At 52.6% G+C, this 20,789-nt stretch overlaps 9 protein-coding genes across 9 annotated transcripts; 5 read left to right on the top strand and 4 right to left on the bottom strand.

Annotated features, from left to right (window-relative positions):
- Positions 1–240: 240 nt before the first annotated feature.
- On the bottom strand, positions 241–620 carry N7539_000033 (uncharacterized protein; the record flags this gene model as incomplete). The annotated part of the gene is made up of 2 exons (XM_056929637.1): positions 241–450; positions 552–620. The coding sequence occupies 2 exons, from the start codon at positions 618–620 to the stop codon at positions 241–243; spliced, it is 279 nt and encodes a 92-aa protein (XP_056793930.1).
- Positions 621–1,110: 490 nt separating this feature from the next.
- Positions 1,111–2,614, top strand: N7539_000034 (glycosyltransferase family 25 protein; the record flags this gene model as incomplete). The annotated part of the gene is made up of 4 exons (XM_056929638.1): positions 1,111–1,487; positions 1,568–1,640; positions 1,739–2,003; positions 2,103–2,614. The coding sequence occupies 4 exons, from the start codon at positions 1,111–1,113 to the stop codon at positions 2,612–2,614; spliced, it is 1,227 nt and encodes a 408-aa protein (XP_056793931.1).
- Positions 2,615–2,646: 32 nt separating this feature from the next.
- N7539_000035 (uncharacterized protein) lies at positions 2,647–3,834 on the bottom strand (the record flags this gene model as incomplete). Its single annotated transcript, XM_056929639.1, has 2 exons — positions 2,647–3,016; positions 3,467–3,834. The coding sequence occupies 2 exons, from the start codon at positions 3,832–3,834 to the stop codon at positions 2,647–2,649; spliced, it is 738 nt and encodes a 245-aa protein (XP_056793932.1).
- A 2,686-nt stretch (positions 3,835–6,520) lies between these two features.
- On the top strand, positions 6,521–8,283 carry N7539_000036 (DUF1996 domain-containing protein; the record flags this gene model as incomplete). Its single annotated transcript, XM_056929640.1, has 3 exons — positions 6,521–6,698; positions 6,766–6,922; positions 7,002–8,283. 3 exons carry the CDS (start codon positions 6,521–6,523, stop codon positions 8,281–8,283), a joined length of 1,617 nt encoding a protein of 538 aa, XP_056793933.1.
- A 1,344-nt stretch (positions 8,284–9,627) lies between these two features.
- Positions 9,628–10,869, top strand: N7539_000037 (voltage-gated potassium channel subunit beta; the record flags this gene model as incomplete). Its single annotated transcript, XM_056929641.1, has 3 exons — positions 9,628–9,739; positions 9,832–9,986; positions 10,087–10,869. The coding sequence occupies 3 exons, from the start codon at positions 9,628–9,630 to the stop codon at positions 10,867–10,869; spliced, it is 1,050 nt and encodes a 349-aa protein (XP_056793934.1).
- Positions 10,870–11,098: 229 nt separating this feature from the next.
- N7539_000038 (4-formylbenzenesulfonate dehydrogenase TsaC1/TsaC2) lies at positions 11,099–12,179 on the bottom strand (the record flags this gene model as incomplete). Its single annotated transcript, XM_056929642.1, has 4 exons — positions 11,099–11,365; positions 11,492–11,695; positions 11,809–12,050; positions 12,131–12,179. 4 exons carry the CDS (start codon positions 12,177–12,179, stop codon positions 11,099–11,101), a joined length of 762 nt encoding a protein of 253 aa, XP_056793935.1.
- Positions 12,180–12,811: 632 nt separating this feature from the next.
- On the bottom strand, positions 12,812–13,168 carry N7539_000039 (uncharacterized protein; the record flags this gene model as incomplete). Its single annotated transcript, XM_056929643.1, has 1 exon — positions 12,812–13,168. One exon carries the CDS (start codon positions 13,166–13,168, stop codon positions 12,812–12,814), a length of 357 nt encoding a protein of 118 aa, XP_056793936.1.
- Positions 13,169–13,239: 71 nt separating this feature from the next.
- Positions 13,240–15,151, top strand: N7539_000040 (Zn(II)2Cys6 transcription factor; the record flags this gene model as incomplete). Its single annotated transcript, XM_056929644.1, has 2 exons — positions 13,240–14,160; positions 14,231–15,151. 2 exons carry the CDS (start codon positions 13,240–13,242, stop codon positions 15,149–15,151), a joined length of 1,842 nt encoding a protein of 613 aa, XP_056793937.1.
- A 1,948-nt stretch (positions 15,152–17,099) lies between these two features.
- Positions 17,100–19,554, top strand: N7539_000041 (putative amino acid permease; the record flags this gene model as incomplete). Its single annotated transcript, XM_056929645.1, has 10 exons — positions 17,100–17,207; positions 17,270–17,290; positions 17,395–17,443; positions 17,512–17,778; positions 17,865–17,899; positions 17,962–18,082; positions 18,218–18,561; positions 18,641–18,763; positions 18,873–19,275; positions 19,382–19,554. The coding sequence occupies 10 exons, from the start codon at positions 17,100–17,102 to the stop codon at positions 19,552–19,554; spliced, it is 1,644 nt and encodes a 547-aa protein (XP_056793938.1).
- Positions 19,555–20,789: the final 1,235 nt, after the last annotated feature.

The raw sequence follows: 20,789 nt of genomic DNA on the forward strand, positions 1-20,789 counted from the left end.
ATGCAGGCATGCACAATGAGGCCTAATCTGAGCTTCGGCGAGCTTCAATGAGATCAGTAGTCCACCTCGGTGAGAACAACAAGTGTCTGGGTAGAGAACAATTAATCTCCAGGCATAGGTACGATTCTCTTCAGACACAGGTCTTGAAGTAAAGACCCTTTATGAGGCCACATTGATCTATCGTGTAAGCGTGTCGGGTGCTTTTTGATCTCGGTTCGCAGCCCCTGTTCCTGGGAAGAATTAGGAGAGAAACGGAGCGGCCTCCCCCTCCCTATTCCACCGCGCAAAGCTAAGCCTTCGTGACTGCGGAAATGTGGATATCGCCCTATGGGATATCGCTTGTTGTTCACTCGATAGGGTCAATTTCAGATTGATGATCAAAGGGTTCTTGTTGCAGTAGTAGGAGTAGTAGTAGTAGTAGTAGTAGTAGTAGTAGTAGTAGTAGTAGTACTAGTAACCTGACTTACTAGTAGTAGTAGGTAGGTAGTAACCTACTAGTAGTAGCACTACTAGTAACTGAGTAGTGGTATGGCCATCAACATGTGAAATACCACCTCGCCCTGGAGCCATGGGCCAGCGACGACGATCTGCGTGCCAAGTGCACATCTCAGACCCTGCATGCATTGTCAACAACTAGCACCGGCAAGCTTCCCTCTTCTACCGAGTCACCAGTGACCACTACAGTACTATGAGTCTGACCAAATTATCTCATCGCGGAACATTCTCGGTTAGACTGTCTCATAGGCGTGCCACCAAATCTTACATGGTCTTCGTCGTCAACGATCACTGGTTCTAGCTGTCCCTCTCATCCGACTTTTTGGGGGCGAGGGCTCCAGTGGAACCCTGCAATTCCGTCCGGGTTGCTCCTCATCTCAGACCCTCTGCCCCATTTGAGGATCCACCGCTCGCTGGTCAAATTCGGGTCCGCCGCTAATCGAGAGCGAGTCGCAAAGCCTCACGGCGGATTCGGATAGAATGGTCGCTGGGTTTAAACCCACCCCTCCTGTCGGAAATGACTTCACAGGTAGCGGCACCTGGTGGTGACAACATGTCATCCTTCCATCTTCAACCTCGTCAATCACCACCGGGACGTGGTGCGCCGGTGCAAGGATGTTGTCATCTACGAGACGGCCCTGGCCCACGATAGCCCTCGCCTTCACAATAGTCTGTCTATTGTTCATCTGGGCGTCTTCCCATCGGGCAGAGGCCCCTCGGCCGGGGCCCAAGGTTGAATTCGAACCTTCGCATGCTGCACCGCCGGGGCCTGTTCCTCAGCGTGAACCAACACCGGAATCTGTGCCTGGATCCAAGTATCAGCATGAACAGGATCTCGAATCGAAAGCCCGGCCTCAAATCACATTTGTTCCCGAAGCCGAAGCCGCATCGGCACCCGCACCGGAACCCAAGCAGGTGGTGGAAGCGAGCGTCAATCCCGCCGGCAACGCAACGTTGGGATTTCAAAAGATTTACTACATTAGCATGCCACAGTCGGTCTCCTTTCTATGATTCGGACATCCATGGATCCATGGACACTTGATCAAGTGGAATGCTAAGACCATTATCTTAGTCGCCTCGATCGTCAAGATGCAATTTCTCTAATCAGTTCTTTCACGGGGCTGTCGACCACGCTAGAACCCGGGGTAAATATTTCTCTCCATTCGCGGTTGCTTCCTCAATATCGGTGTAAGAAGGACGAGTATCCAATGACTGACATTTACCGATGCGGCACAACGTTTAGGTCAATGGCAGTCTCATTCAAGAAAAAGCCAAACCCGACGGCAGCGCCATCCTTCGTCCGGAACAACTGGGATGCTGGCGTGCGCACGCCAATGTCTGGAAACGTATGTTGGACGACAATATCGAATCGGCCGTGGTAATTGAGGATGACGTGGATTGGGATGTCCACGTTCGAGACATCTTCACCGAGCTAAGCGCACAGCTGGCTGAACAGACAATCTTTCCGGATCTGTCTCATACTGTCAACTCCTCGGCAGATCCTTACGGTAAGTTTTGAACAGATTGACTTTTCAGCAATTCACCCTCATTGCAGAAGCAACACAGCGGCTGACAAGTATCCTCCTTTCGGGTGTCTTCCCAAATAGGCGACGGCTGGGATCTGCTTTATATTGGCTCTGCCTGGGACATTCCCAATACAGACCATCGCCCTACGCACCTCCTCTATCGTGACCCCTTCGCACCCACCCGTGAGAACACCGCCAGCGCCTATATCAGCGAGCTCGAAGGCTGGGGTGTCAACGTGACCAGCACCTCTCGTCATCGTCTCATCTCTCCATCCTGGTATCCGGTGTCCACCATCGGATACGCGGTCTCGAGAAGAGGTGCTCAGAAACTTCTGTACAATTTGGGCGGGTACCAGGGATTGACTGCGCCGGTGGACTTGGCCATAATCGGTCTGATTCAGAAGGGCATCGTGAATTCATACACCATCATCCCGCCGATTGTGACCCGGTACAAGACAGGCGGTACTCGTGATAGTGATATTGACGATAAGAAGCCGGAAGATGCGAACGGCGGGACTGGATCTGAGAACCTGAATATGAGTGCTCGAAAGGCGTTGGATGTTTTGCGCGGAGGGGTGTATAAGTTGCCTTGATGTTGGAGCTGACTTTCACTTTTTCCTCTTACCTAATTCCCTTCTTCTCTTGTTCTCTTGTCTTTCTCTTCTTTCTCTTCTTTCTCTTCTTTCTCTTCTTTCTCTTCTTTCTCTTCTTTCTCTTCTTTCTCTTCTTTCTCTTCTTTCTCTTCTTTCTCTTCTTTCTCTTCTTTCTCTTCTTTCTCTTCTTTCTCTTCTTTCTCTTCTTTCTCTTCTTTCTCTTCTTTCTCTTCTTTCTCTTCTTTCTCTTCTTTCTCTTCTTTCTCTTCTTTCTCTTCTTTCTCTTCTTTCTCTTCTTTCTCTTCTTTCTCTTCTTTCTCTTCTTTCTCTTCTTTCTCTTCTTCTGCACATTTTGCACATTTCGCACCTACTGATTTTTCGCCATATACCACATCTACATATCTGCATTATTTATAGCCCCTCTTCAAGTCGAACGACGAGAGCTTCACGACTCTGAAGTATGAATCCGGGATAATTATACTTCTGGCGACGTCCTGGGATTTTGGCCGCTGGGATTATGACAGGCAGACGAGGGCGTTGATTCACATCAAAATAATCTAACCCTTGTCACCGGTGAGGCAATAAGAGAAATAAAAAGCTGATCTTTAATGAAGGAAAAAAGATTGGAATCCAAAACGACAGCTGGCGGATTTGAACCGCCGCCTCCGAAGAGACTTGATTTCTAGTCAAGCGCCTTAGACCACTCGGCCAAACTGTCTTGGGATGTAAGAAGCGGTCAAATTTGTGTACATAAATTAGTTTCAAATTTTCAACAAAACCGGATCATCATGATCTGCATGGTTCTGGAGAGAGATATGTTAATGATGCATATAGAAGATGCTCGGTGGATACTTCGACTCCTTGGCGCCAAAATCGACTGAATAGCTATCGCGAGGGCTATATTGAACCTTCTTTTTGTTTGGTACTAGGTGAGTAGGTGTCATGTCATTCAACGGCATGCCGAGAGATTTAGGCACTCTGGCAACGGAACGCCGAAGCCGACCGGCTCGGAAAATATATTTCCACATGTAAGGACGGAGGAGTAAGGAGTGAGGACAACTCTTGAGAACATCGGTGCTTCCACCTGGTCGCGCGGGACGCGCCCGGGCACACTCCAGGTGAACGGAATGCTGCTCGGTGTCGCTATGGTCCGTCACAACCTCTTTAGACGATGGCTCTCTTTGGACTCGATGTTTGGGCGCTTCCATACGCAGACTCATTCTTAGTAGTTAGTAGGTAGGCAGGTACTAAGTAGGAGAGAATAACGGGCTCGACGAGCATCATCGGATAGTGATACTCACTCCGTGACTCGACTGTGACTGCCGTAACTGCCGTATATAAATAAGGGGTTCGGTTGCAGTACGCCTTCACGAGGCCGAAACACGCATTCAATGTTATTATCCCACCCAACTCAAGTCCGATCGTCACAGATTCCCAGAGAAAGCCTGGCACACGGGGGAAGCTAGAGGGCAAAGTCAACGACTGAACATTATTATTCTTGAACATTCGGTAGAAGTATTCAGACGGGCGATGAATGGATTCTCAAATCTCCACAGCTCTGACATAGAACCAGGCGGGCCAGGTTGACCTGGCCCGCGAGTGAGGAGTCTGATCATTCCAGCGGTTAGGTAGTTGATATGGAAAGCTCGATGACTAGAGTCTTCAGTCTACTAGACAGTCGACACCGACAGACTGATAGTAGACATGAATCCAATCTAATGGCTGGCATAAAACAAGTGCATCTCCAACCCGACCACACCCCACGGGCACATTAACATGGAGAAACATCGCGCATTGATTAATCCATCCGTCCACGGCAAAACATGACTGTGACAGCATCTTAGTTGATCGTAGCAGTATACGACTACATGTAGTTACGACTTCACAGGACAGGCATATGACCAAACCAACCGAATCAAGTCCACAGACTTAGATTGTCAATCTTGCCGCCGAGATCTCAAACGCCCATCCTCGTTCGTCCGTTTCACCGTTTCATGATGCGCCTCGCGGCCCAATCCAGTGGCGCATCGTGGGGCTGTCAACACGGCCCATATCCACTTAACCGGTTCCGAGCGCCAGACTGGAAAGTGAGGATGATTGTTGCCCAGCACCGCGATCAAATAAGGTGGATGACATGCTCCTGTCGTACCGTCGTTGGCGTTTTGAAGGATTGAACACCCAGAGTATGATTGTTTCATTTCGCAGCGTCTCATCAACGTGAACGGTCGAACAGATGACCGATATAGCTACTAGCTACTAGCTAGTGCTACTACTGCACCTCCCACCCTAGTCATGAGTCGAGTAACTGACCTCATGCGCTTGCACCGTTGAACAAGTCCTGGAATAGGGTACTGGAGTCGTGCGCAGAGGGGACGAAGACCAAAAAAAACAACAACAAAATAGATCATATCCACCCTGCTGGTGTCCACTTTGCCTCCCTAATTGTCTGAGATGTAGATCGCTCACTTGCTACAATTCCCGGCTATGGAGATGCCTCTATCGAATGAAGAGACCAGATTCGCCGTCGGTCCCCTTTTTCCTTTTCTTGCTCCCCTCGATATACCTCTGATCATGAATGTATTGAATGGAAATGAATGTACAATGAACGGCTTCGAAGTTCGAACACCTATCGTGACGGCAGTCCCGTGGGGCACTCGGAGACGCTTGTCTGCTTCTTCACTGACCAGGAAATTTGGCCAAGACTTGGTTCCCACTCCCACTGGGTCGTAGTGTACAAGTGTAATGGAGATCTGGTGGGCGAGGAGGTCGCCGCACTGACTACTGAGTGCGGGCGATGAAGCATAGCGGGACGGCGAAGAGGCTCGATGCCAGGCTACGCAGACCCCTGATTTGGTCGATGATGTCTCGAGTCAGATGTCCAGTCCCTCGTCCTACTGACTCAGTTAAAATAAAATCAACCCCGAGTCCCCATTTCCCCTCAGTCGAGACGAGTCATCCAGGCTCACACATTCCCTTCTTTTCTCTTTTATCCCTGCCGTCGAGCTTGGCTATCACTCTCCTTTTCTTCCACTTTGATTCCAAGGCCGTGGGAATCAATCTGGATTCTCCATCTTTGCCTCAAAGTCCACTCATTTTGTCGTTGCAACAGGCTGAGCCTCGAGTGACTCTCTTCCTTAAAAAGAAAACTGTACGTTCCGTTTGCTCCTCGGGAGCTCGGTCAATGGAGAATGGCAGCCGATTTGTATGATACTGACTGACTCGCGCGGCCTGCAGTATAGATCAGACCACTTTGAAGTCACCTGCTGCCGATACCACGTCTCAGCAAACTGACCATTCGATTTGTTCTGCATTGCATCCAGTCGCAGTAAGTGGAATGTCATCATCAAGTCTTGCACATGCCCACGACCACCCCACTGCTGCTCTGTTGCTCGCATCTCTCCACTACGACGCCTCCCGTCGTGCCCCGATGCAAGGGGTGCATTCTCCCCTTAACTCTCGTCGAAGGAGAGGGCGCACACTTGCACCTCGATACTTCTTCTACCTCTACCTGTCCACGAGGACCCAGTCTTCCATCATTCAAGATGCGGATCTGCTTGCCCTAGTCGTGCATAACCCCTCTCTGTCCACTGACCCGTGCCAGCCGCCTGGAGAGGGTCAGCGATGCAGCATCCCCCTCTCCCATTTACACATGCGATGCTTGGCGACACCGGTCGAACTGACTTGACTGCAGACATCTCACGCCCTCACTCGCTGCTGTGCGGTCCATACGTTCATTGAAATCCTCAGTCACGGTTGATTTCTCTATATCCGATTGACTCGGTGTATCGGGTCATTTTCTGGACCTTGCCTTTCATTCTCTCTTCCGCTATAGACCACTTGCTCGGCTGTCGCTCATTTCACACAATCTCTACCATTGCTATCCGAGGCTTTTCGCATATCTGAAACATGCTGGACTCGCATCGCCTCACAGCGGCCCTGGTCGCCAGTTTGACGCTCTTTCCGGGCTTGTCGGATGCTTTCTGGCGTCTGCCCTGTCGTGGCCGCGCTGGTGTTGCCCGCCTGGATCCTATCGTGGACCCCAATACGATCTCCAACCATGTCCATGTGATTCACGGATCAGGAAGTGAGTTCAATCGGCGTATCTGTCCAGCGCTATTCCCAACAGCGGCATATATTGACGAGACATGCAGGTTTCGGCATGGATTCGAATACGGAATCTCTGCTTGACTCTGACTGCACATCCTGCGCGGTAAAGCAGGACAAATCCGCTTATTGGACCCCCGCCCTCTACTTTATGCACTCTAACGGCAGTGCCGAAATGGTGGAGCAAGTCGGTGGCATGCTTGCGTATGTACTTTGGCTGTCGGACTCTAGAAGACACGGACCAGACAACATGTACTAACATCCGGTCGATGGATCTCACCAGATATTACCTTCAGTATGGCGACAATATCACGGCCTTCCCAGACGACTTCCGCATGCTGGCCGGTGACCCCTATCAACGAAACTTCACCTGGCCAGTGCCCGACCCTCCCAAGTCTTCCTGGACCGGCGATGCCATCTCGCAAGCGGCTCTGCGTCAAAAAGCTCTCGGCTTCAACTGCCTGCACTACGCTTCCGCCCCCGAGGGCTCCCTCTACCGCCACTTCTTGCCAGACAAGAAGTTCCTGGACGAGTACTGTACCGATGGTATTCGTCTTGAGCTACTCTTCCCTTCGTGCTGGAACGGCAAGGATACCGATTCTCCCGATCATCGGTCGCACGTTGCTTACCCTACCCTCGGCAACGGCGGTACTTGTCCCAAGGGCTTTGAGACCCGTCTGGCGACTCTCTTCTTCGAGACCATCTGGAACACCTACGCTTTTAAGAACCACGACGGATACTTCACCCTGGCGAACGGTGACCCTACCGGGTACGGGTACCACGGTGACTTCATGAACGGCTGGGAGACTGGTGTGCTGCAAAAGGCTCTGGACACCTGCACCGATCCTTCGGGTGAGGTGCAGGCTTGTGGTATCTTCGAACTCCAGGATGATAACGCTCAGGGCAAGTGCCATATTGATATCCCCGCGGCTATCGCGCATGAAGACGTCATGATGCACGAGCGAGGCATTCCCGGCCCAATGGAGATCTCGTGGGGACCTGAGTACGCCGCCATGGATATGAAGCCCTCCGGATCGTCTGCCTCATCTGGCCACAGCTCAAAGTCCTCTTCTTCCTCCTCCTCCACCACCACCACCACCACCTCCTCCTCGGCAGAGCACAGTGTCCCAACTATTGCCGTGCCCGCCGTCTCGATCGGCCAGACCATCGACGTCGGCAAGATGCTTGGCCATGCCGATGCGGTCAAGACTGTCGAACCGGCGACTAGCGCAAGCACTACCGCTGCTGCCGTAGTGACCTCTGGTCCTGCACCGGCTTCTTCTGTCCTGGTGGATGCCTACCCCGAGATGATCATCTACGTGCAACAGGAGATGGTTGTGATGCTTGGTGACAACGGCGTGCCCATCGCCACCACCACGGGTGCCCTGCGCACCGTCTCCAGCACTCTCACCACTGCCCTGGAGACTTCTACTGTTGTCGCGAATGTTGTCAAGAGAGAAGCTACTCCCCCAACGCTCCAGGAGCCCGACATTCAAGTCGAGGTTCTTGTTGGCAGCGCTCAGAACCGCCACCACGGCCACGTTCACAAGCGTCATGGTCACTAGACTCGTGGTGAGGTGTTGGTCGATGCATTGTGTCATGACCTGCCGCGCTGTGCGTTGCATGGTTCAATTACTTGCGTCCTCCAGTGCAGGAGAGCTGGGCCGTGCAGTTTAATATCTGCTGTAACCTTCTGGAAAATGGGGTCGAGGTGGAAGTGTCTTGTCTGCCTATCTCGTGCGTTTAGAACAAATTCTTGTACATCGTTCAATTTAACTTCTTTTCTTGAAGCGTTCCCTGACCGGGCAGGGCCGATGAATATTATTTGTATCTGATGGTGAGAGAGCCTTTCTGCGAATTAAGATGGGGCAATGGACAGGAGATCTTGGTTGATGTGTGAACTTAGCTTCATTGACTCCTCTCTAGTCTCTCCTCTCTATTACCTGCGAGCGACGCATGGCACAAGTTGCGAGTTGATTTGTGGATCTTTCGCCCGGTAGTCTTGCTCTCACAATCTTTCACCCTCTTGCCGAGTACCACCACTCCCAGCAGGAGGACGACGAATGCCCATAATAGGAAGGTCATTTCCCCCACGAGCGGGTCATCGGCCCCTTGACTTATACCGGGGCGTGTCAATCTCATTTGTCATCATCCACGTTTCACACGGCCATTAGAAAGACGCTGTTCCGTCCTAGAGCATCTCTTCCCATGATGCCGCGGTGGGTAACGAAAGCTTGGTACTGTCTGGATTCAGCAAGCAACCTCGCTCTTTCATGGATACATCGACAGGAGTTGGAGGTAGGCAGGTACAGTAGGACTACCTGGCACACAGAATCAGTGGGTACTAAAGTAGTAAGGTGCTAATGTGCTATTGAAAATGCCAATTAGCCTGAACACCCCGTTTGTAGTTCGTTGTACTCGGCTCTCGGTCTCGTCCTTCCCGACTCGGCCCTCTCCAACAAACCCCGCACGTCCCAGCCTTCAAAGCTCCAACCTCCAACACAAAACCACCTCCAACAAAATAGCCCAAATAACCAGATGACACGGTCGGCGTCCACATTGGGCAGGCAAAAGGACAGAATCCAGATCTGTCTGACTGGGCTCCGTGTCGAGCTTGTCGATGCCCCTCTCTTTGAAAGGGTCCAGGGCCATACAAATTGCATCATCCGCGACAATCTTTCCCCCCCCCGCATCTGTTATTTTGTGATGATGCCACCCACCTTGGGAAGCATCCAGTGGCTCGTGTGAGATCCACCAATGGATGGGAATGAGATGGGAAACGGTTGTGTGGTCTGCCACGCATGGGCGATTGTTGCTTGAACTATATAAGGGGACAACGCCCTCCCCCTGGCACTTTCTCTCTGTTTTTCTGATTTCTCAAGACAAATTCTTTCTTAAGTACATTGACAATGTCTGAAGCTCTACCTGAGATGCAATACCGGAGCCTTGGCCGCACAGGTCTGAAGGTGTCTGTGATCTCGCTGGGCAGCTGGCTCACCTACGGTGGTCATGTTGGCAATGGTAAGAGCAACTCAATACCTGATTCATCCTTCAAAGGTCATCAATTACTCTGGAGAGGAATCCCATGGCTAACGAACCATGTCCTGGTTCAGAAACCGCCTTTGACTGCCTGAAGGCTGCTTACGAGGCCGGCATCAACTTCTTTGACACTGCGGAAGGTTACTCGGGGGGTCAATCGGAGATTCTGCTCGGGGAAGCGATCAAGAAGTTTGGCTGGAAGCAAAATGATCTGGTCATTTCAACCAAGGTGAGTTGAGCGCAATGCTGGCTACTGCCCCACGACTCCTTCTCAAGACCACTCTGAAAATTCCCCAACTCGAGTCCAACGGCTCATGTTTTCTTTCAAGCTGTACTGGGGCGGAGCCAATGGCGCCAACCCCGACAAGCCACTGAACAACAAGGGCCTCTCCCGCAAACACATCATCGAGGGAATGGACCTCTCGCTTCAGCGTCTCAACCTCCCCTATGTGGACATTGTCTACGCCCACCGGCCCGACCGCGATACTCCGATGGACGAAGTCGTCCGCGGCTTCAACCATCTCATCAACACCGGCAAGGCGTTCTACTGGGGTACCTCTGAGTGGACCGCCAGCGAAATCTCCGACGCCTGGCGAATCGCCGATAAGTTGAACCTTATCGGTCCTTGCGTTGAACAGCCCCAGTACAACCTCCTGGCTCGTGAGCGCGTGGAGAAGGAGTACCGCTGGCTGTACGAGGCTCACGGTCTGGGCCTCACGGTCTTTTCACCTCTCAAGGGTGGTGTCTTGACCGGCAAGTACAACGAGACGACTAACCCGCCGCCCGGCTCGCGACTGGCCGAGTCCCACGATAATTACATCAAGGGTCTGCGCAAGACTGTTGGTGATGATGGCTGGAAGAAGCAGTTGGAGCAGGTGGCTGCTCTGAAGCCGATCGCAGAGGAACTAGGTGTCTCCACGGCTCAGTTGTCGTTGGCTTGGATCTTCAAGAACCCCAATGTGTCGTCGATGATCATCGGTGCTTCTCGTGTTGAGCAGGTGCTTGAGAATGTGCGGGCGTTGGCGGTGGTGGACAAGTTGACCGATGAGGTCCTGGAGAAGATTGAAGCTGCGGTGGGGACCAAGCCTGCTATGGAGGTTCGGAGATTTTAGAATTCCTTGTCTCTCTTGAGCGAGTCCAGTACTGATGTCCGTATGAAAAATGAACACGATGTGAATGCTGGAGTTTCTATCATAACCGTATCATCCAAACAAAAGATGAGGTCGTCTTATCTCCAGTCAAGCTAGCTGAAACTAAGAACATCGCAGTAGCATGGAACCGATCGAAGATTCTTCGTGTTGTGTGACTCAGTCTTCCCCTGTAGGACTCGGACTTCAAAACCTAAATACACTTTCCACCATCGATCACCATCTCCGTCCCGTTGATGAAGCGCCCCTCGTCACTTCCCAAATACACACACATATTGGCAATGTCGTCCGCCTCCGTCAACCGACCCAGCGGGACATTACCGATGAACTTCTGTCGATTCTCAGGCGTATCTTCCATGCCCGTGAACATGGAGAACAAGCCGGTTCCAGAAAGGAGCGGCGCAACGCTATTGACGCGAATATTGTGCGGTCCATACTCTGCTGCCAGACCTTTGGTAGCCTGTGATGGAACGGGTGTCAGATAGCTTGGTCAGTCATGTTCCATGAAAAACTACCTAGATCGCCAGATCGGATCCAGAGTCAAGTGGATCTTCGGGATGGCGGTGGACAAGCAGTAAACTCTTACATTTGTGACGGCGGCTTTGGAGGAGTTGTACCAGACCAAACCGGGTCGAGGTCGAGTCGCACCCGTCGATGAGATGTTGATCATGGAGCCGCCTTGTCCCTGTTGGATGAGGACGGGCATGACCAGTTGAGCCGCGTAGTAGATGCTTTTCACATTGACGTCGAATACCCGTTCCCACTCTGCCTCGGTGACTTCGGCGGTAGGCTGTGAAAAGACCCTGTGAGCGTACCTTCTTCGTGTGACGGAGCACGAACCAGTGGGGATGACTGAAACGAGGAAGCTACATCGCCAATGTGTAGTACATTGGTATCACTCACCTTATTGCGATAACTTGTCCCAGCATTATTCACAACAATATCCAAGCGACCAAATTTGTCGGATGCGGTGTGAATAGCAGTTTCCCAGTCCTGCTTGCTTGCCACATTCATGTTGAGGGTAACATAATTGGGATTCTCAGAGGGAGCCTCTTGACTTGGCCAGTTGATGTCTGCACCTAGGACTCGGGCACCTTCTTCCAAGTATCGTCGAGCAATGGCTGCACCGAAGCCAGATGCGGCTCCTATCAATGCGAAGAGGTCGCAATGAGTCAGTTTAAAATCACGACCACGGTGATATAGATACATCGGATCACTGTCTCACCTGTGACGATTGCCACTTTGCCCTGGAGACGATTGCCTTGTGTGGTCATGATTGGAGATATACTGGACTTGGAAGTTGAAAACGAGTTCGATCAAGACAAGGTAGCAGTCAATGAGGAATTAACATTCAAGGTGGTAGACCTCCAGTGGCGTTTAAAGAGGGGAGAAACGTTGCTGCCCTGGTTCGGCATAAAATCCGGGGTTGATCTTCCCCGCATCGCAGCTCTTCCGATAAACATGATGGATAAGATGGTTCTGTCAAATTATGTGAAAGTTACTCGGACCTTGATCATGTGTGACCGAATCGCGTTGATTGACACAGCAGTGAGTGAATGAGAGACTAAGTAGGTAGCCGAACACGAAAATGCTTCTGATTGTAGTGTCTTTCATCCCCGAGGTCCCGTCCTGTAAACTTTACATTTTCCCTCTTGATTTTACTAATTTGTACTGTACATTCTTGTCCAATTCCCCGCCGCTTATTGCAACGAGGTTTCCAATGGGGCCACGGATGGAGAGGTAACAACATGACAACAATGGCGGAGACTTTCGTTCCCATCACACATCTCCATGAGGCTCTTTGATGGTTTCAAGATCCCTGATTACGGAGTCAACCTGATCCCACTTTGATCCTCAATCGAATGCTCCCCTTGAAAGTTTGTGTCGTCATCTTTTAGTCGAGATCCTACGACGAGAGCCTCCCCTCCCCTGGCACAGTGCGCACGGCGCAGGTTAGCTTTGCTTTCAGCCGCCTTGCTCCACCACGCTTGGATGGGGTTGGAAACCGCCCCCAACCCGCTTCGATGGTGACTTTTCGCTCACGTCCGCTCAGCCTCTGCCACACGGGCGCAGTGCGGTAGTGTCTCCGGAGCTGCAAGAGACAGGCTAGGTCTGTGATAGTCGAGTCATAGCTCAGAGCAACTTGCAAGTCTTGCATCTTTCTTGCCATCTTCACCATCCATCCCGTCCGCGCAGCGTCCTCGCTATATCGTGAAACATCCTTACCCCCCCTCTCTTGCACGCCACGGTCGCCGTGTATCATGCGATGAACACGGTACAGCTACGCGTCTTCATGTCTCGACCCCAAGCCGCACTTCCTCGTCCGCACCCCCCATGGAAGTTCGCAATGCGGGCGCTCCAGTGAAGGCCGAGACATCACCAGACCTTCCATCGCCCACACAACCGCCCTCGGTCGACTCACCGTGTCCGTCGCCATCTGCGCCCACCACCACCCCCACTATCGCCTCTTCTTCGCATCCAAAGCGACCCTCCTCCGAGCCTGTCCCGCCCCGAAAACGTGTTCGCCGCTGGCACCACCGCGGCTTCACGGGCTGCTCAACCTGTCGTCGCCGACATGTCCGCTGCGACGAGGCCGCTCCGACCTGCAAGAATTGCACCCGTCTTGGCCTCGAGTGCGATGGACTGCAAGGCCGGATGACTTTCAAGGTCTACGGGCCAACGCCGACGCCGCAGACAAGTCGACTGAGCGGACAGAGTCGCGGGAAGCAGAGTCACACGGAGAGTAGCCCGGACTCTTCGAGCGAGTCATGCGGCTCCGGAACAGGAGTGACTGTGAAGTCGGAGACGGTGGGCGATTGCGAGACGCTGGGGGGAACTCCCACCACGCTACCGCAATTGAAGGACCAGACACGTTTTCACTTCCAGCAGCCCGTTCGCCCGTCCAACCTGCGGTCAGTGACTCTGCGATGCACGGATGAGCAGTACTTTGGTCATTTTGTCAATCAGGTCTCGAGTCTGTTGATCGTCCACGAAACCGCTCTCAAGGTCAACCCGTACCGTAGCTGTTTCCCCGATCTAGCTCGGTCGTCGTCGTCCATGACTGCCGCCATGCAAGCGCTGGGCGCTTTACACTTGGCAAACACCTCCTATGGAAATGAACGGCTTGGCCACTTTGAAACCGCCATCGGCAAGTACGGGCAGGTGATGACGACCGTTCGGGACGGTCAGACTTTTCCCAATGGCAAGATTCGAATTCAAGACCTTGCGACTTGCTTGTTGCTGTGTCTCTTCGAGGTACGTTCACATCCTGACCGCACTCAAGTATTGCACGAGAAGGCAGCTATTGACCTACGATGTTCTGTAGATGATGGATTCTCAGCATCCGAACTGGGAGATTCATCTCAAAGGTGCTCGTGAAATGTACAACCTTCTCTTTTGTCCCCGAAGCGACAAGCTTCCTAGCGAAGGGCAGTGCATCGACGATGTGCACCATCCTCTACGATCTTTTCTCCTCTCGCTGCTGTCCTCGCTTGATGTGGCCGGCGCATGTGCCAGGCCCGGTGACCCAGTGGCAACAAAGAGCTACTGGAAGACGCTGGAGGGCGGTTGGGAGTACAATTTTGGCATTCCCCGTCTGTCCACCACCACACCTCCGGATGATCCTCGTCTGCTGGAACTGCGCAAGGCATGGTCCCGGATGATGGAAGTCAGGGCTATCATAAGCACATTTGCCCGCGACAAGGCAAGGTTAAGCCCTGACCAACAGGACCTTATCTACCGACGCATCTTTCATCAATTGGCCGCCTGGCGTCAGACCACTCCAATCCCGCTCCAAATACTGGGGGAGATGGAGCTCCACCACGAGCGTCTCGACGCTTTCCCGGAGCCAGACATGTTGGAGTACTACGGCTGTGTCGAGGCATATGAAAAGGCGACTCTGGTGCATCTGCACCAAATTGCGGGTGCGGGCCGACCCAACTGGATCACCGATCGAGCGTATCTGGATTCGCTGATCACGCGGATCGTGACTCTCATCCGTCGATTGACTACGGACGTTGGCCAGCTCGCATTTCTCTGGCCGTTGTTTATCGCCGGGCGGGAGACGCGCAAGGCCGAGGAGCAACAATATGTTCAGCGCACCCTGCACGAGCTGACACGATTCGGGTTCCGAAATGTGGACAAGGCACTGGAGCTTCTCGAGGGTATCTGGTTGAAGCGACGGGCTTTTCCAGAAGGCTGGACGGAGACGCTCGAAGAGCTTCAGACGAACATTCTTCTGCCGTAAGCCAGCCGAAGAGTGGAAGGATCCATGTTTGGCCGGCAGTAGTCTTGAACTGACCGTAGTAGTGTTCTAGCGGTAGTCTGAAGAGTCTGCAATCTACTGAACATACCTGAGTCTTGGCTTTTATTTTGTGTCAAATGCTGTTTTTCTTCACCGGAGGCTTGCGCGCCCGGCTAAAAGCGGTTGTAGAAATAGACTGTAGTGTTCCTCTTATGGATTGCATCTGTCAGTGTCCATACCAAATCCCATGCTTTCCGACCTTGACCCGATCAAGCATGGCGCTTGACAGGATTGTGTCGACTGTCGAGTGGAGCAGCGCCACGCCGGCCAGTGACTTTTACCCTTGGTGTGCAGACTACAGTGAAGCAGTGGTGCAGTTCTGCAAGCTTTGCACTTGGACCATTCTTCTGAAGGTTTGGCAGACCACGGACTTTATTGCTGGTCATGGAAGGCACCTGATGATCTTCCTACCGAAAACCCTGCCGTACCCTGGTTTGTCCACGACTCACCCCATCGGTCTGTCAAGCTTCAAGCTTGAATTGCCTTGCGTGTACCTGGTCATACTGCACAGTCATACTGCATCGGTGTATAGTGCATACTGTGTTTAGTCTCTAGTAGTACCACTACCGACAGCGATCGAAGTGTCATTCTCTTTTCGACGTCCCCATGTGCTGTTCTCTTCCCTGGAAGGCTTGGACTGGGGCCATGCCCACCTTGAACAACCAAGTTGGACGGATCAGACAGCTCCGCCATGGTTATAGCATGGCGGGACTCGTGGAGTCTCTCCATGCTTAGTACCAGGGTAACACTTCGGACATGGGCAGGTACCGCCTGAAGCAAATCAATTACTTCAACCGATGTTGATCGGCACAGAGACGTCTCGAGTCTCGAGTCTCGACTGTATCATGACTGATACGGTGTGTGCGAAAGGTTTCTACGCCTTGTCTAGACTCTAGACGTCTTCACTCATGACCTTCTCTTTTTCCACGGGTGATCTTCAAATCCCGTGGACTTTCCACGACAACGCACCGTCCCTCCCGCAAATCAAGACTGAGGATGGGATCATTGCCCACGGCCCACGGACCAGTCTTGTCGCCCGAGATAAGCGCGGTGGAAGTACCACTGCCAGAGCTCAGAGTTTAGAGTTCCGAGTTCACAGAGTCCCAGAGTCCAGACAGGGCGTGGGTCCAGAAGAAATGAGCCCAGTCCCCGTGCAGAGGCGTCATGTCATTCGCGTTCAATATCAGGATATCCAAAGCCCGGGTTTCTCGTCTTCGGCCGCGTTGTCGGGGCGTCGGCATCAACTCCACTCGAGACTCTTGTATGTTGAAATTGAATCCTGCAGCTTGAGAGGGTTCACAAACGGCTTCCCATTAGTATATACTCACAGTATCACTATCACCCACCTGCAATTCCACTTGACAGATAGCATATCCTTGATCTGAACAGCTCTCGAGCTTGAGCTTGCATCCCTAAACTTCCCGCCCCCGCCCGGTGGGGGGTTTGCTCTGGCGGTACTGCGGTAAGGCAGAGAGGAAGAGACTGTAAGAGTTTCCTAGAAGGTTCCTGGTCGCAAAGCTCATGACGGGACCGGCAGAGGCGCGAAAAAAAAAAAAAAAAGGTGCGCCAGGAAAATAGCCTCTCCAAAAAGTCTAATCAACCGGACCTCTTTCTCCTCCTCTCGTGAATGACTGACTCTTGAGGTCACTTTTCCTGTTCCTGTAAGTGTATGACCCTTGAAATCCGTAACGCTGTCAGATCGCATACTTGGCGGGCGAAGTGGTCGGGAAAGCATTCTGATCTAATCAAGATTTAGACTTTTTCTCTCTCTTTTTTTCTGCATCCCGCTACGCTTACCCAGGGGGTGTCTTGCGATCGGTCTTTTTTTTTTGGCTGGAGTACTTGATTTCCTCGACCTCGTGCTCGATTTGTGCAGTGAGAGATAGCAAGCATGGCTCGAGAGCAGGAGAACCTCACTGCCGGTCGTGGCGAAGAGGTGATGACCGAGGGAGAGGGTGAGCGCAGCTCCATCGAGGCCAAGGATGATGCGGCGCTTTTGGTAGGTGATCTGTCCGCAGTCCAGGATTCTTCCCAAGTTTTCATGCTAATGAATCATGACAGCAAACAATGGGATATAAGCCCGTAGGTTCTTCGACTTTCAAGACTGCAATATCTGATCATTGCAGCACTGGGCCAGAGACATGGAAATGAACACTGATAGCTGATGGTCCCGATATCGGTCATAGGTCTTGCACCGGACTTATACTCTGTTTGAGAATTTCGCAACCACATTCGGTACGTTCAGAGATGAGCCATGTGGGCAGAGAGAGGGCTGCGACAACTGACACTTTCGCCTCTTCCAGCGGCGCTGTACTTTGTCGGCGGTGTCCGCGTCACGTTCAGCACCGGTATTGCCGCCGGTGGGAATCTCGCTTACTGGACGAGTTACCTGGTGACCATGGTCTTCACCTTCATCACTGCTGCTGTCATTGCGGAGGTGTGCTCTGCGTCTCCGTCGGCCGGCTCCATCTATCTGTGGGCGGCCGAGGCTGGCGGTCCTCGATTCGGGCGGTTGCTGGGATTTGTCGTGGCGTGGTGGAGCACTACAGCCTGGACGACTTTCTGTGCCAGTGAGTGAGTCCCTGTTTTGATTCTCTGTCTTCTTGCTTGATGACAAGGGGAGCGCCTTTGGAATATACTAATATGGCTTGTCCAGGTAACACACAGGCAGCAGTCAACTATATGCTCGCGGTACGTGGTCGGGAATCATGCGCAACGTACGTCGGTGTCCCATTCTGATATCTTTGATATAGGAAATTACCGTCTTCAACCTGGACTTCCCGTCCGACCCCTCGGATGTCAAGTTCCGTGCCGTGCAATGGATTTGCACCGAAGTTCTTCTGGCCTTGGCGGCTCTTCTGAACTTTTTGCCTCGTATGTGACATTTCCCGAAGACTCACCTCACCTCCTCTTTACATGCCTTTTTCTTTTCATTTCTTCATTTCTTTCTCTCTCTCTCTCCCTCTCCCTCTCTCTCTCTCTAACCTGTGTTCCTTTTCAATGTTCCAGCCCGCTACTTTAAATATGTCTTCTGGATATCTGCGGGCTTTGTCATGTTGGACTTTTTCATGAACCTCATCTGGCTCCCCATCGGGACTGTCCAGACATGGGGATTCCGGACCCCCCATGAAGCTTTCATGACGACTTACAATGGGACGGGTGCCCCCGACGGATGGAACTGGTGTCTGTCTTACCTGGCCACTGCCGGTATCCTGATTGGATTCGATGCCTCGGGCCACGTGGCCGAGGAGACCAAGAATGCCGCCGTCACTGCTGCCCGGGGTATTTTCTGGAGTACCGTGGCGAGTGGGTTTGGGGGTCTGGCAACGATCATTCTGTTCCTGTTCTGTGCTGTGAGTCAAAGCCACCAGCAGTCTCTTGTCGCCCCTCCCCCCGGCTCGTGCTTGTATTAACACTGTGTTGCGATCACAGCCGACTCCAGACCAGTTGTTTGCGTTTGGCTCACCACAGCCATTTGTCCCTCTCTATGCCGTCGTTCTCGGCCAAGGTGGGCATGTTGTGATGAACGTGGTCTGCATTGTTGCCTTGTGGCTGGTGAGTCTCTCCTAGCGGGGGCCCTCTCAACCCCATCTCTCCCTCTTTTGTGAAACATCCCACGCCGTCTAACACGGGGCCACTTATTTTGTTTTTTTTTTTCTCTCAGAACACCGCCATTGCCATCATCGCTGCTTCCCGGCTCGTCTTTGCTGTCGCTCGAGACGGCGTCTTGCCCTTCTCCGGCTGGGTCGCCAAGGTCAACAACGGTCAGCCTCGCAACGCCGTGATTGTCGTCTGGGCCGTTGCTGCCCTGGTGACATGTACCTTGCTCCCCTCGAGCGTGGCATTCACCTCGCTTGTCTCCGCCGCGGGTGTACCTAGTGCGGCCGCCTACGGACTGATCTGTCTGGGTCGACTGTTCTGCACGCCGAAGCGCTTCCCGAAGCCGCAGTGGAGTCTTGGACGCTGGAGCAAGCCCTTTCAATTCATCGGCGTCTTTTGGAATGGATGGGTCGTTGCGGTGTTGTTCTCTCCATATATTTGGCCTGTGAATGGGCAGAATTTGAACTGTAAGTTTGAGATTGACATGCGTCGGTTTTGATGACTTTTTCTTGCTCTGCCTTCGGGGAATCTGTTTTTCTGATTTGAGTATTTTTTTTCTTCTTCTTCTTCTAGATGCTCCGATCATCATGGCCGGCGTCACCGTCTTGGCGCTCATCTCATACTTCGTGATGCCCGAGAGCGCCTGGCTCCCAGCCGACCGTATCACCCACTTTATCGACAGCAAGGGTGTCAGCAACGTATCCGAGACGGTAGAGGAAGTCGCTCCGTCGGCAGAGCGTTCTTGATGAGACTGAGATTCTCTACGAGCCCCGACGACGGTTGAGAGGGGGCCCCACGACGACTTGCTTTGAAGGCTAGACGAAACGAGTGGGAAAAGTTTGCTTGTTTTCTTTTCAGTGGTAACATTTGCCGGAATCCTATCTCGGGGTCTGTGGTTTCCATTCTTATGTTGGAAGAGGGGCGCACGGAAGCACGGAAGCACAGAAGCGAGGATAGGAGACAATTGGTGTGGCGTTTACATATCGAGTATTGAGCGATGCAGTCCTCTGGATTCAGCTGTGTATATAGGGTTCATGAGTATGCTACGACAAGGCATCTGTACAAAAATGGTCGCCAAGTGATCTTCTCTTTCGTTTCATCGATCTTCCCATTGGCCTGCTCTCTGGAATCCGACCCGCAATAGACGGCAATTAGGGTCGGGGATGGACCGCTTGCAATAGATGTACAATCAGCGCCCAGTCAACGTGACCTTTGCTGCACGGGCCCGAGCACGGATCGCGCCCAGACACCCCCAGACACACCAACCCCGGACTTTTTACCCCGCATCGATCACTCCATGTTTGATGAAGTACTTGTATGGACATGTAAGTTATCCACGATTCCATGAAGCTCGACTGATGGGTAGAGCCCCGAAATTCGGTCTTTGATCCGTGCTTCCGTGCTTTCTGCCCCCGATTTGTTGCTGGCTACACCTGCAGGGACGGAGCACACTCTTCCAGGTATCATGGCGGCGTGCTGTTTCGCCTGTCCCCGATATCCTGCCACATGCTGCCCAATCGACGACTGTTCACTGGTTCAGTGACAGGGGGGATGGATGGGCTGTGCGAAGCTCGCACGAAGTCTTTGGAGGGATTTGTCCGATTTGCGGACGCGCGGAGCTTATCGATTGGAGGATGTATGTGTATGGGAATATTGGGGGATGGAGGAATGGGAAGAGCTTTGGTCGTACTGAGTGGCTGCTGGGATGTCCCAGTCCGAGGGAGGGGTGCAGTCCTCCCCTGGCACCTCGGAGTGAATGCACCGAGAGTCACCGCAATCTTGCTCGAGAAAGGGGACGTTCAACCCCTTCGGATGCAACGATCACACAGTAGCGGAATGTGGTCGCGTGGAGGAAGAAAGGCATATCCAAGAGCAAGTACACAGATACACCATGCAGTCATCCCCCACCCGAGCAAATATCAAACTTCAAGTGAGTACCGGACGAGATGAGCAGCAAGGCAAAAGCGCCGAAAGCGTCACG

This window comes from Penicillium diatomitis, assembly GCF_028827545.1.
Source record: "Penicillium diatomitis strain IBT 30728 chromosome Unknown utg000001l_segment0_segment0, whole genome shotgun sequence".
In the NCBI taxonomy this organism is placed as follows: Eukaryota; Fungi; Ascomycota; class Eurotiomycetes; order Eurotiales; family Aspergillaceae; genus Penicillium; species Penicillium diatomitis.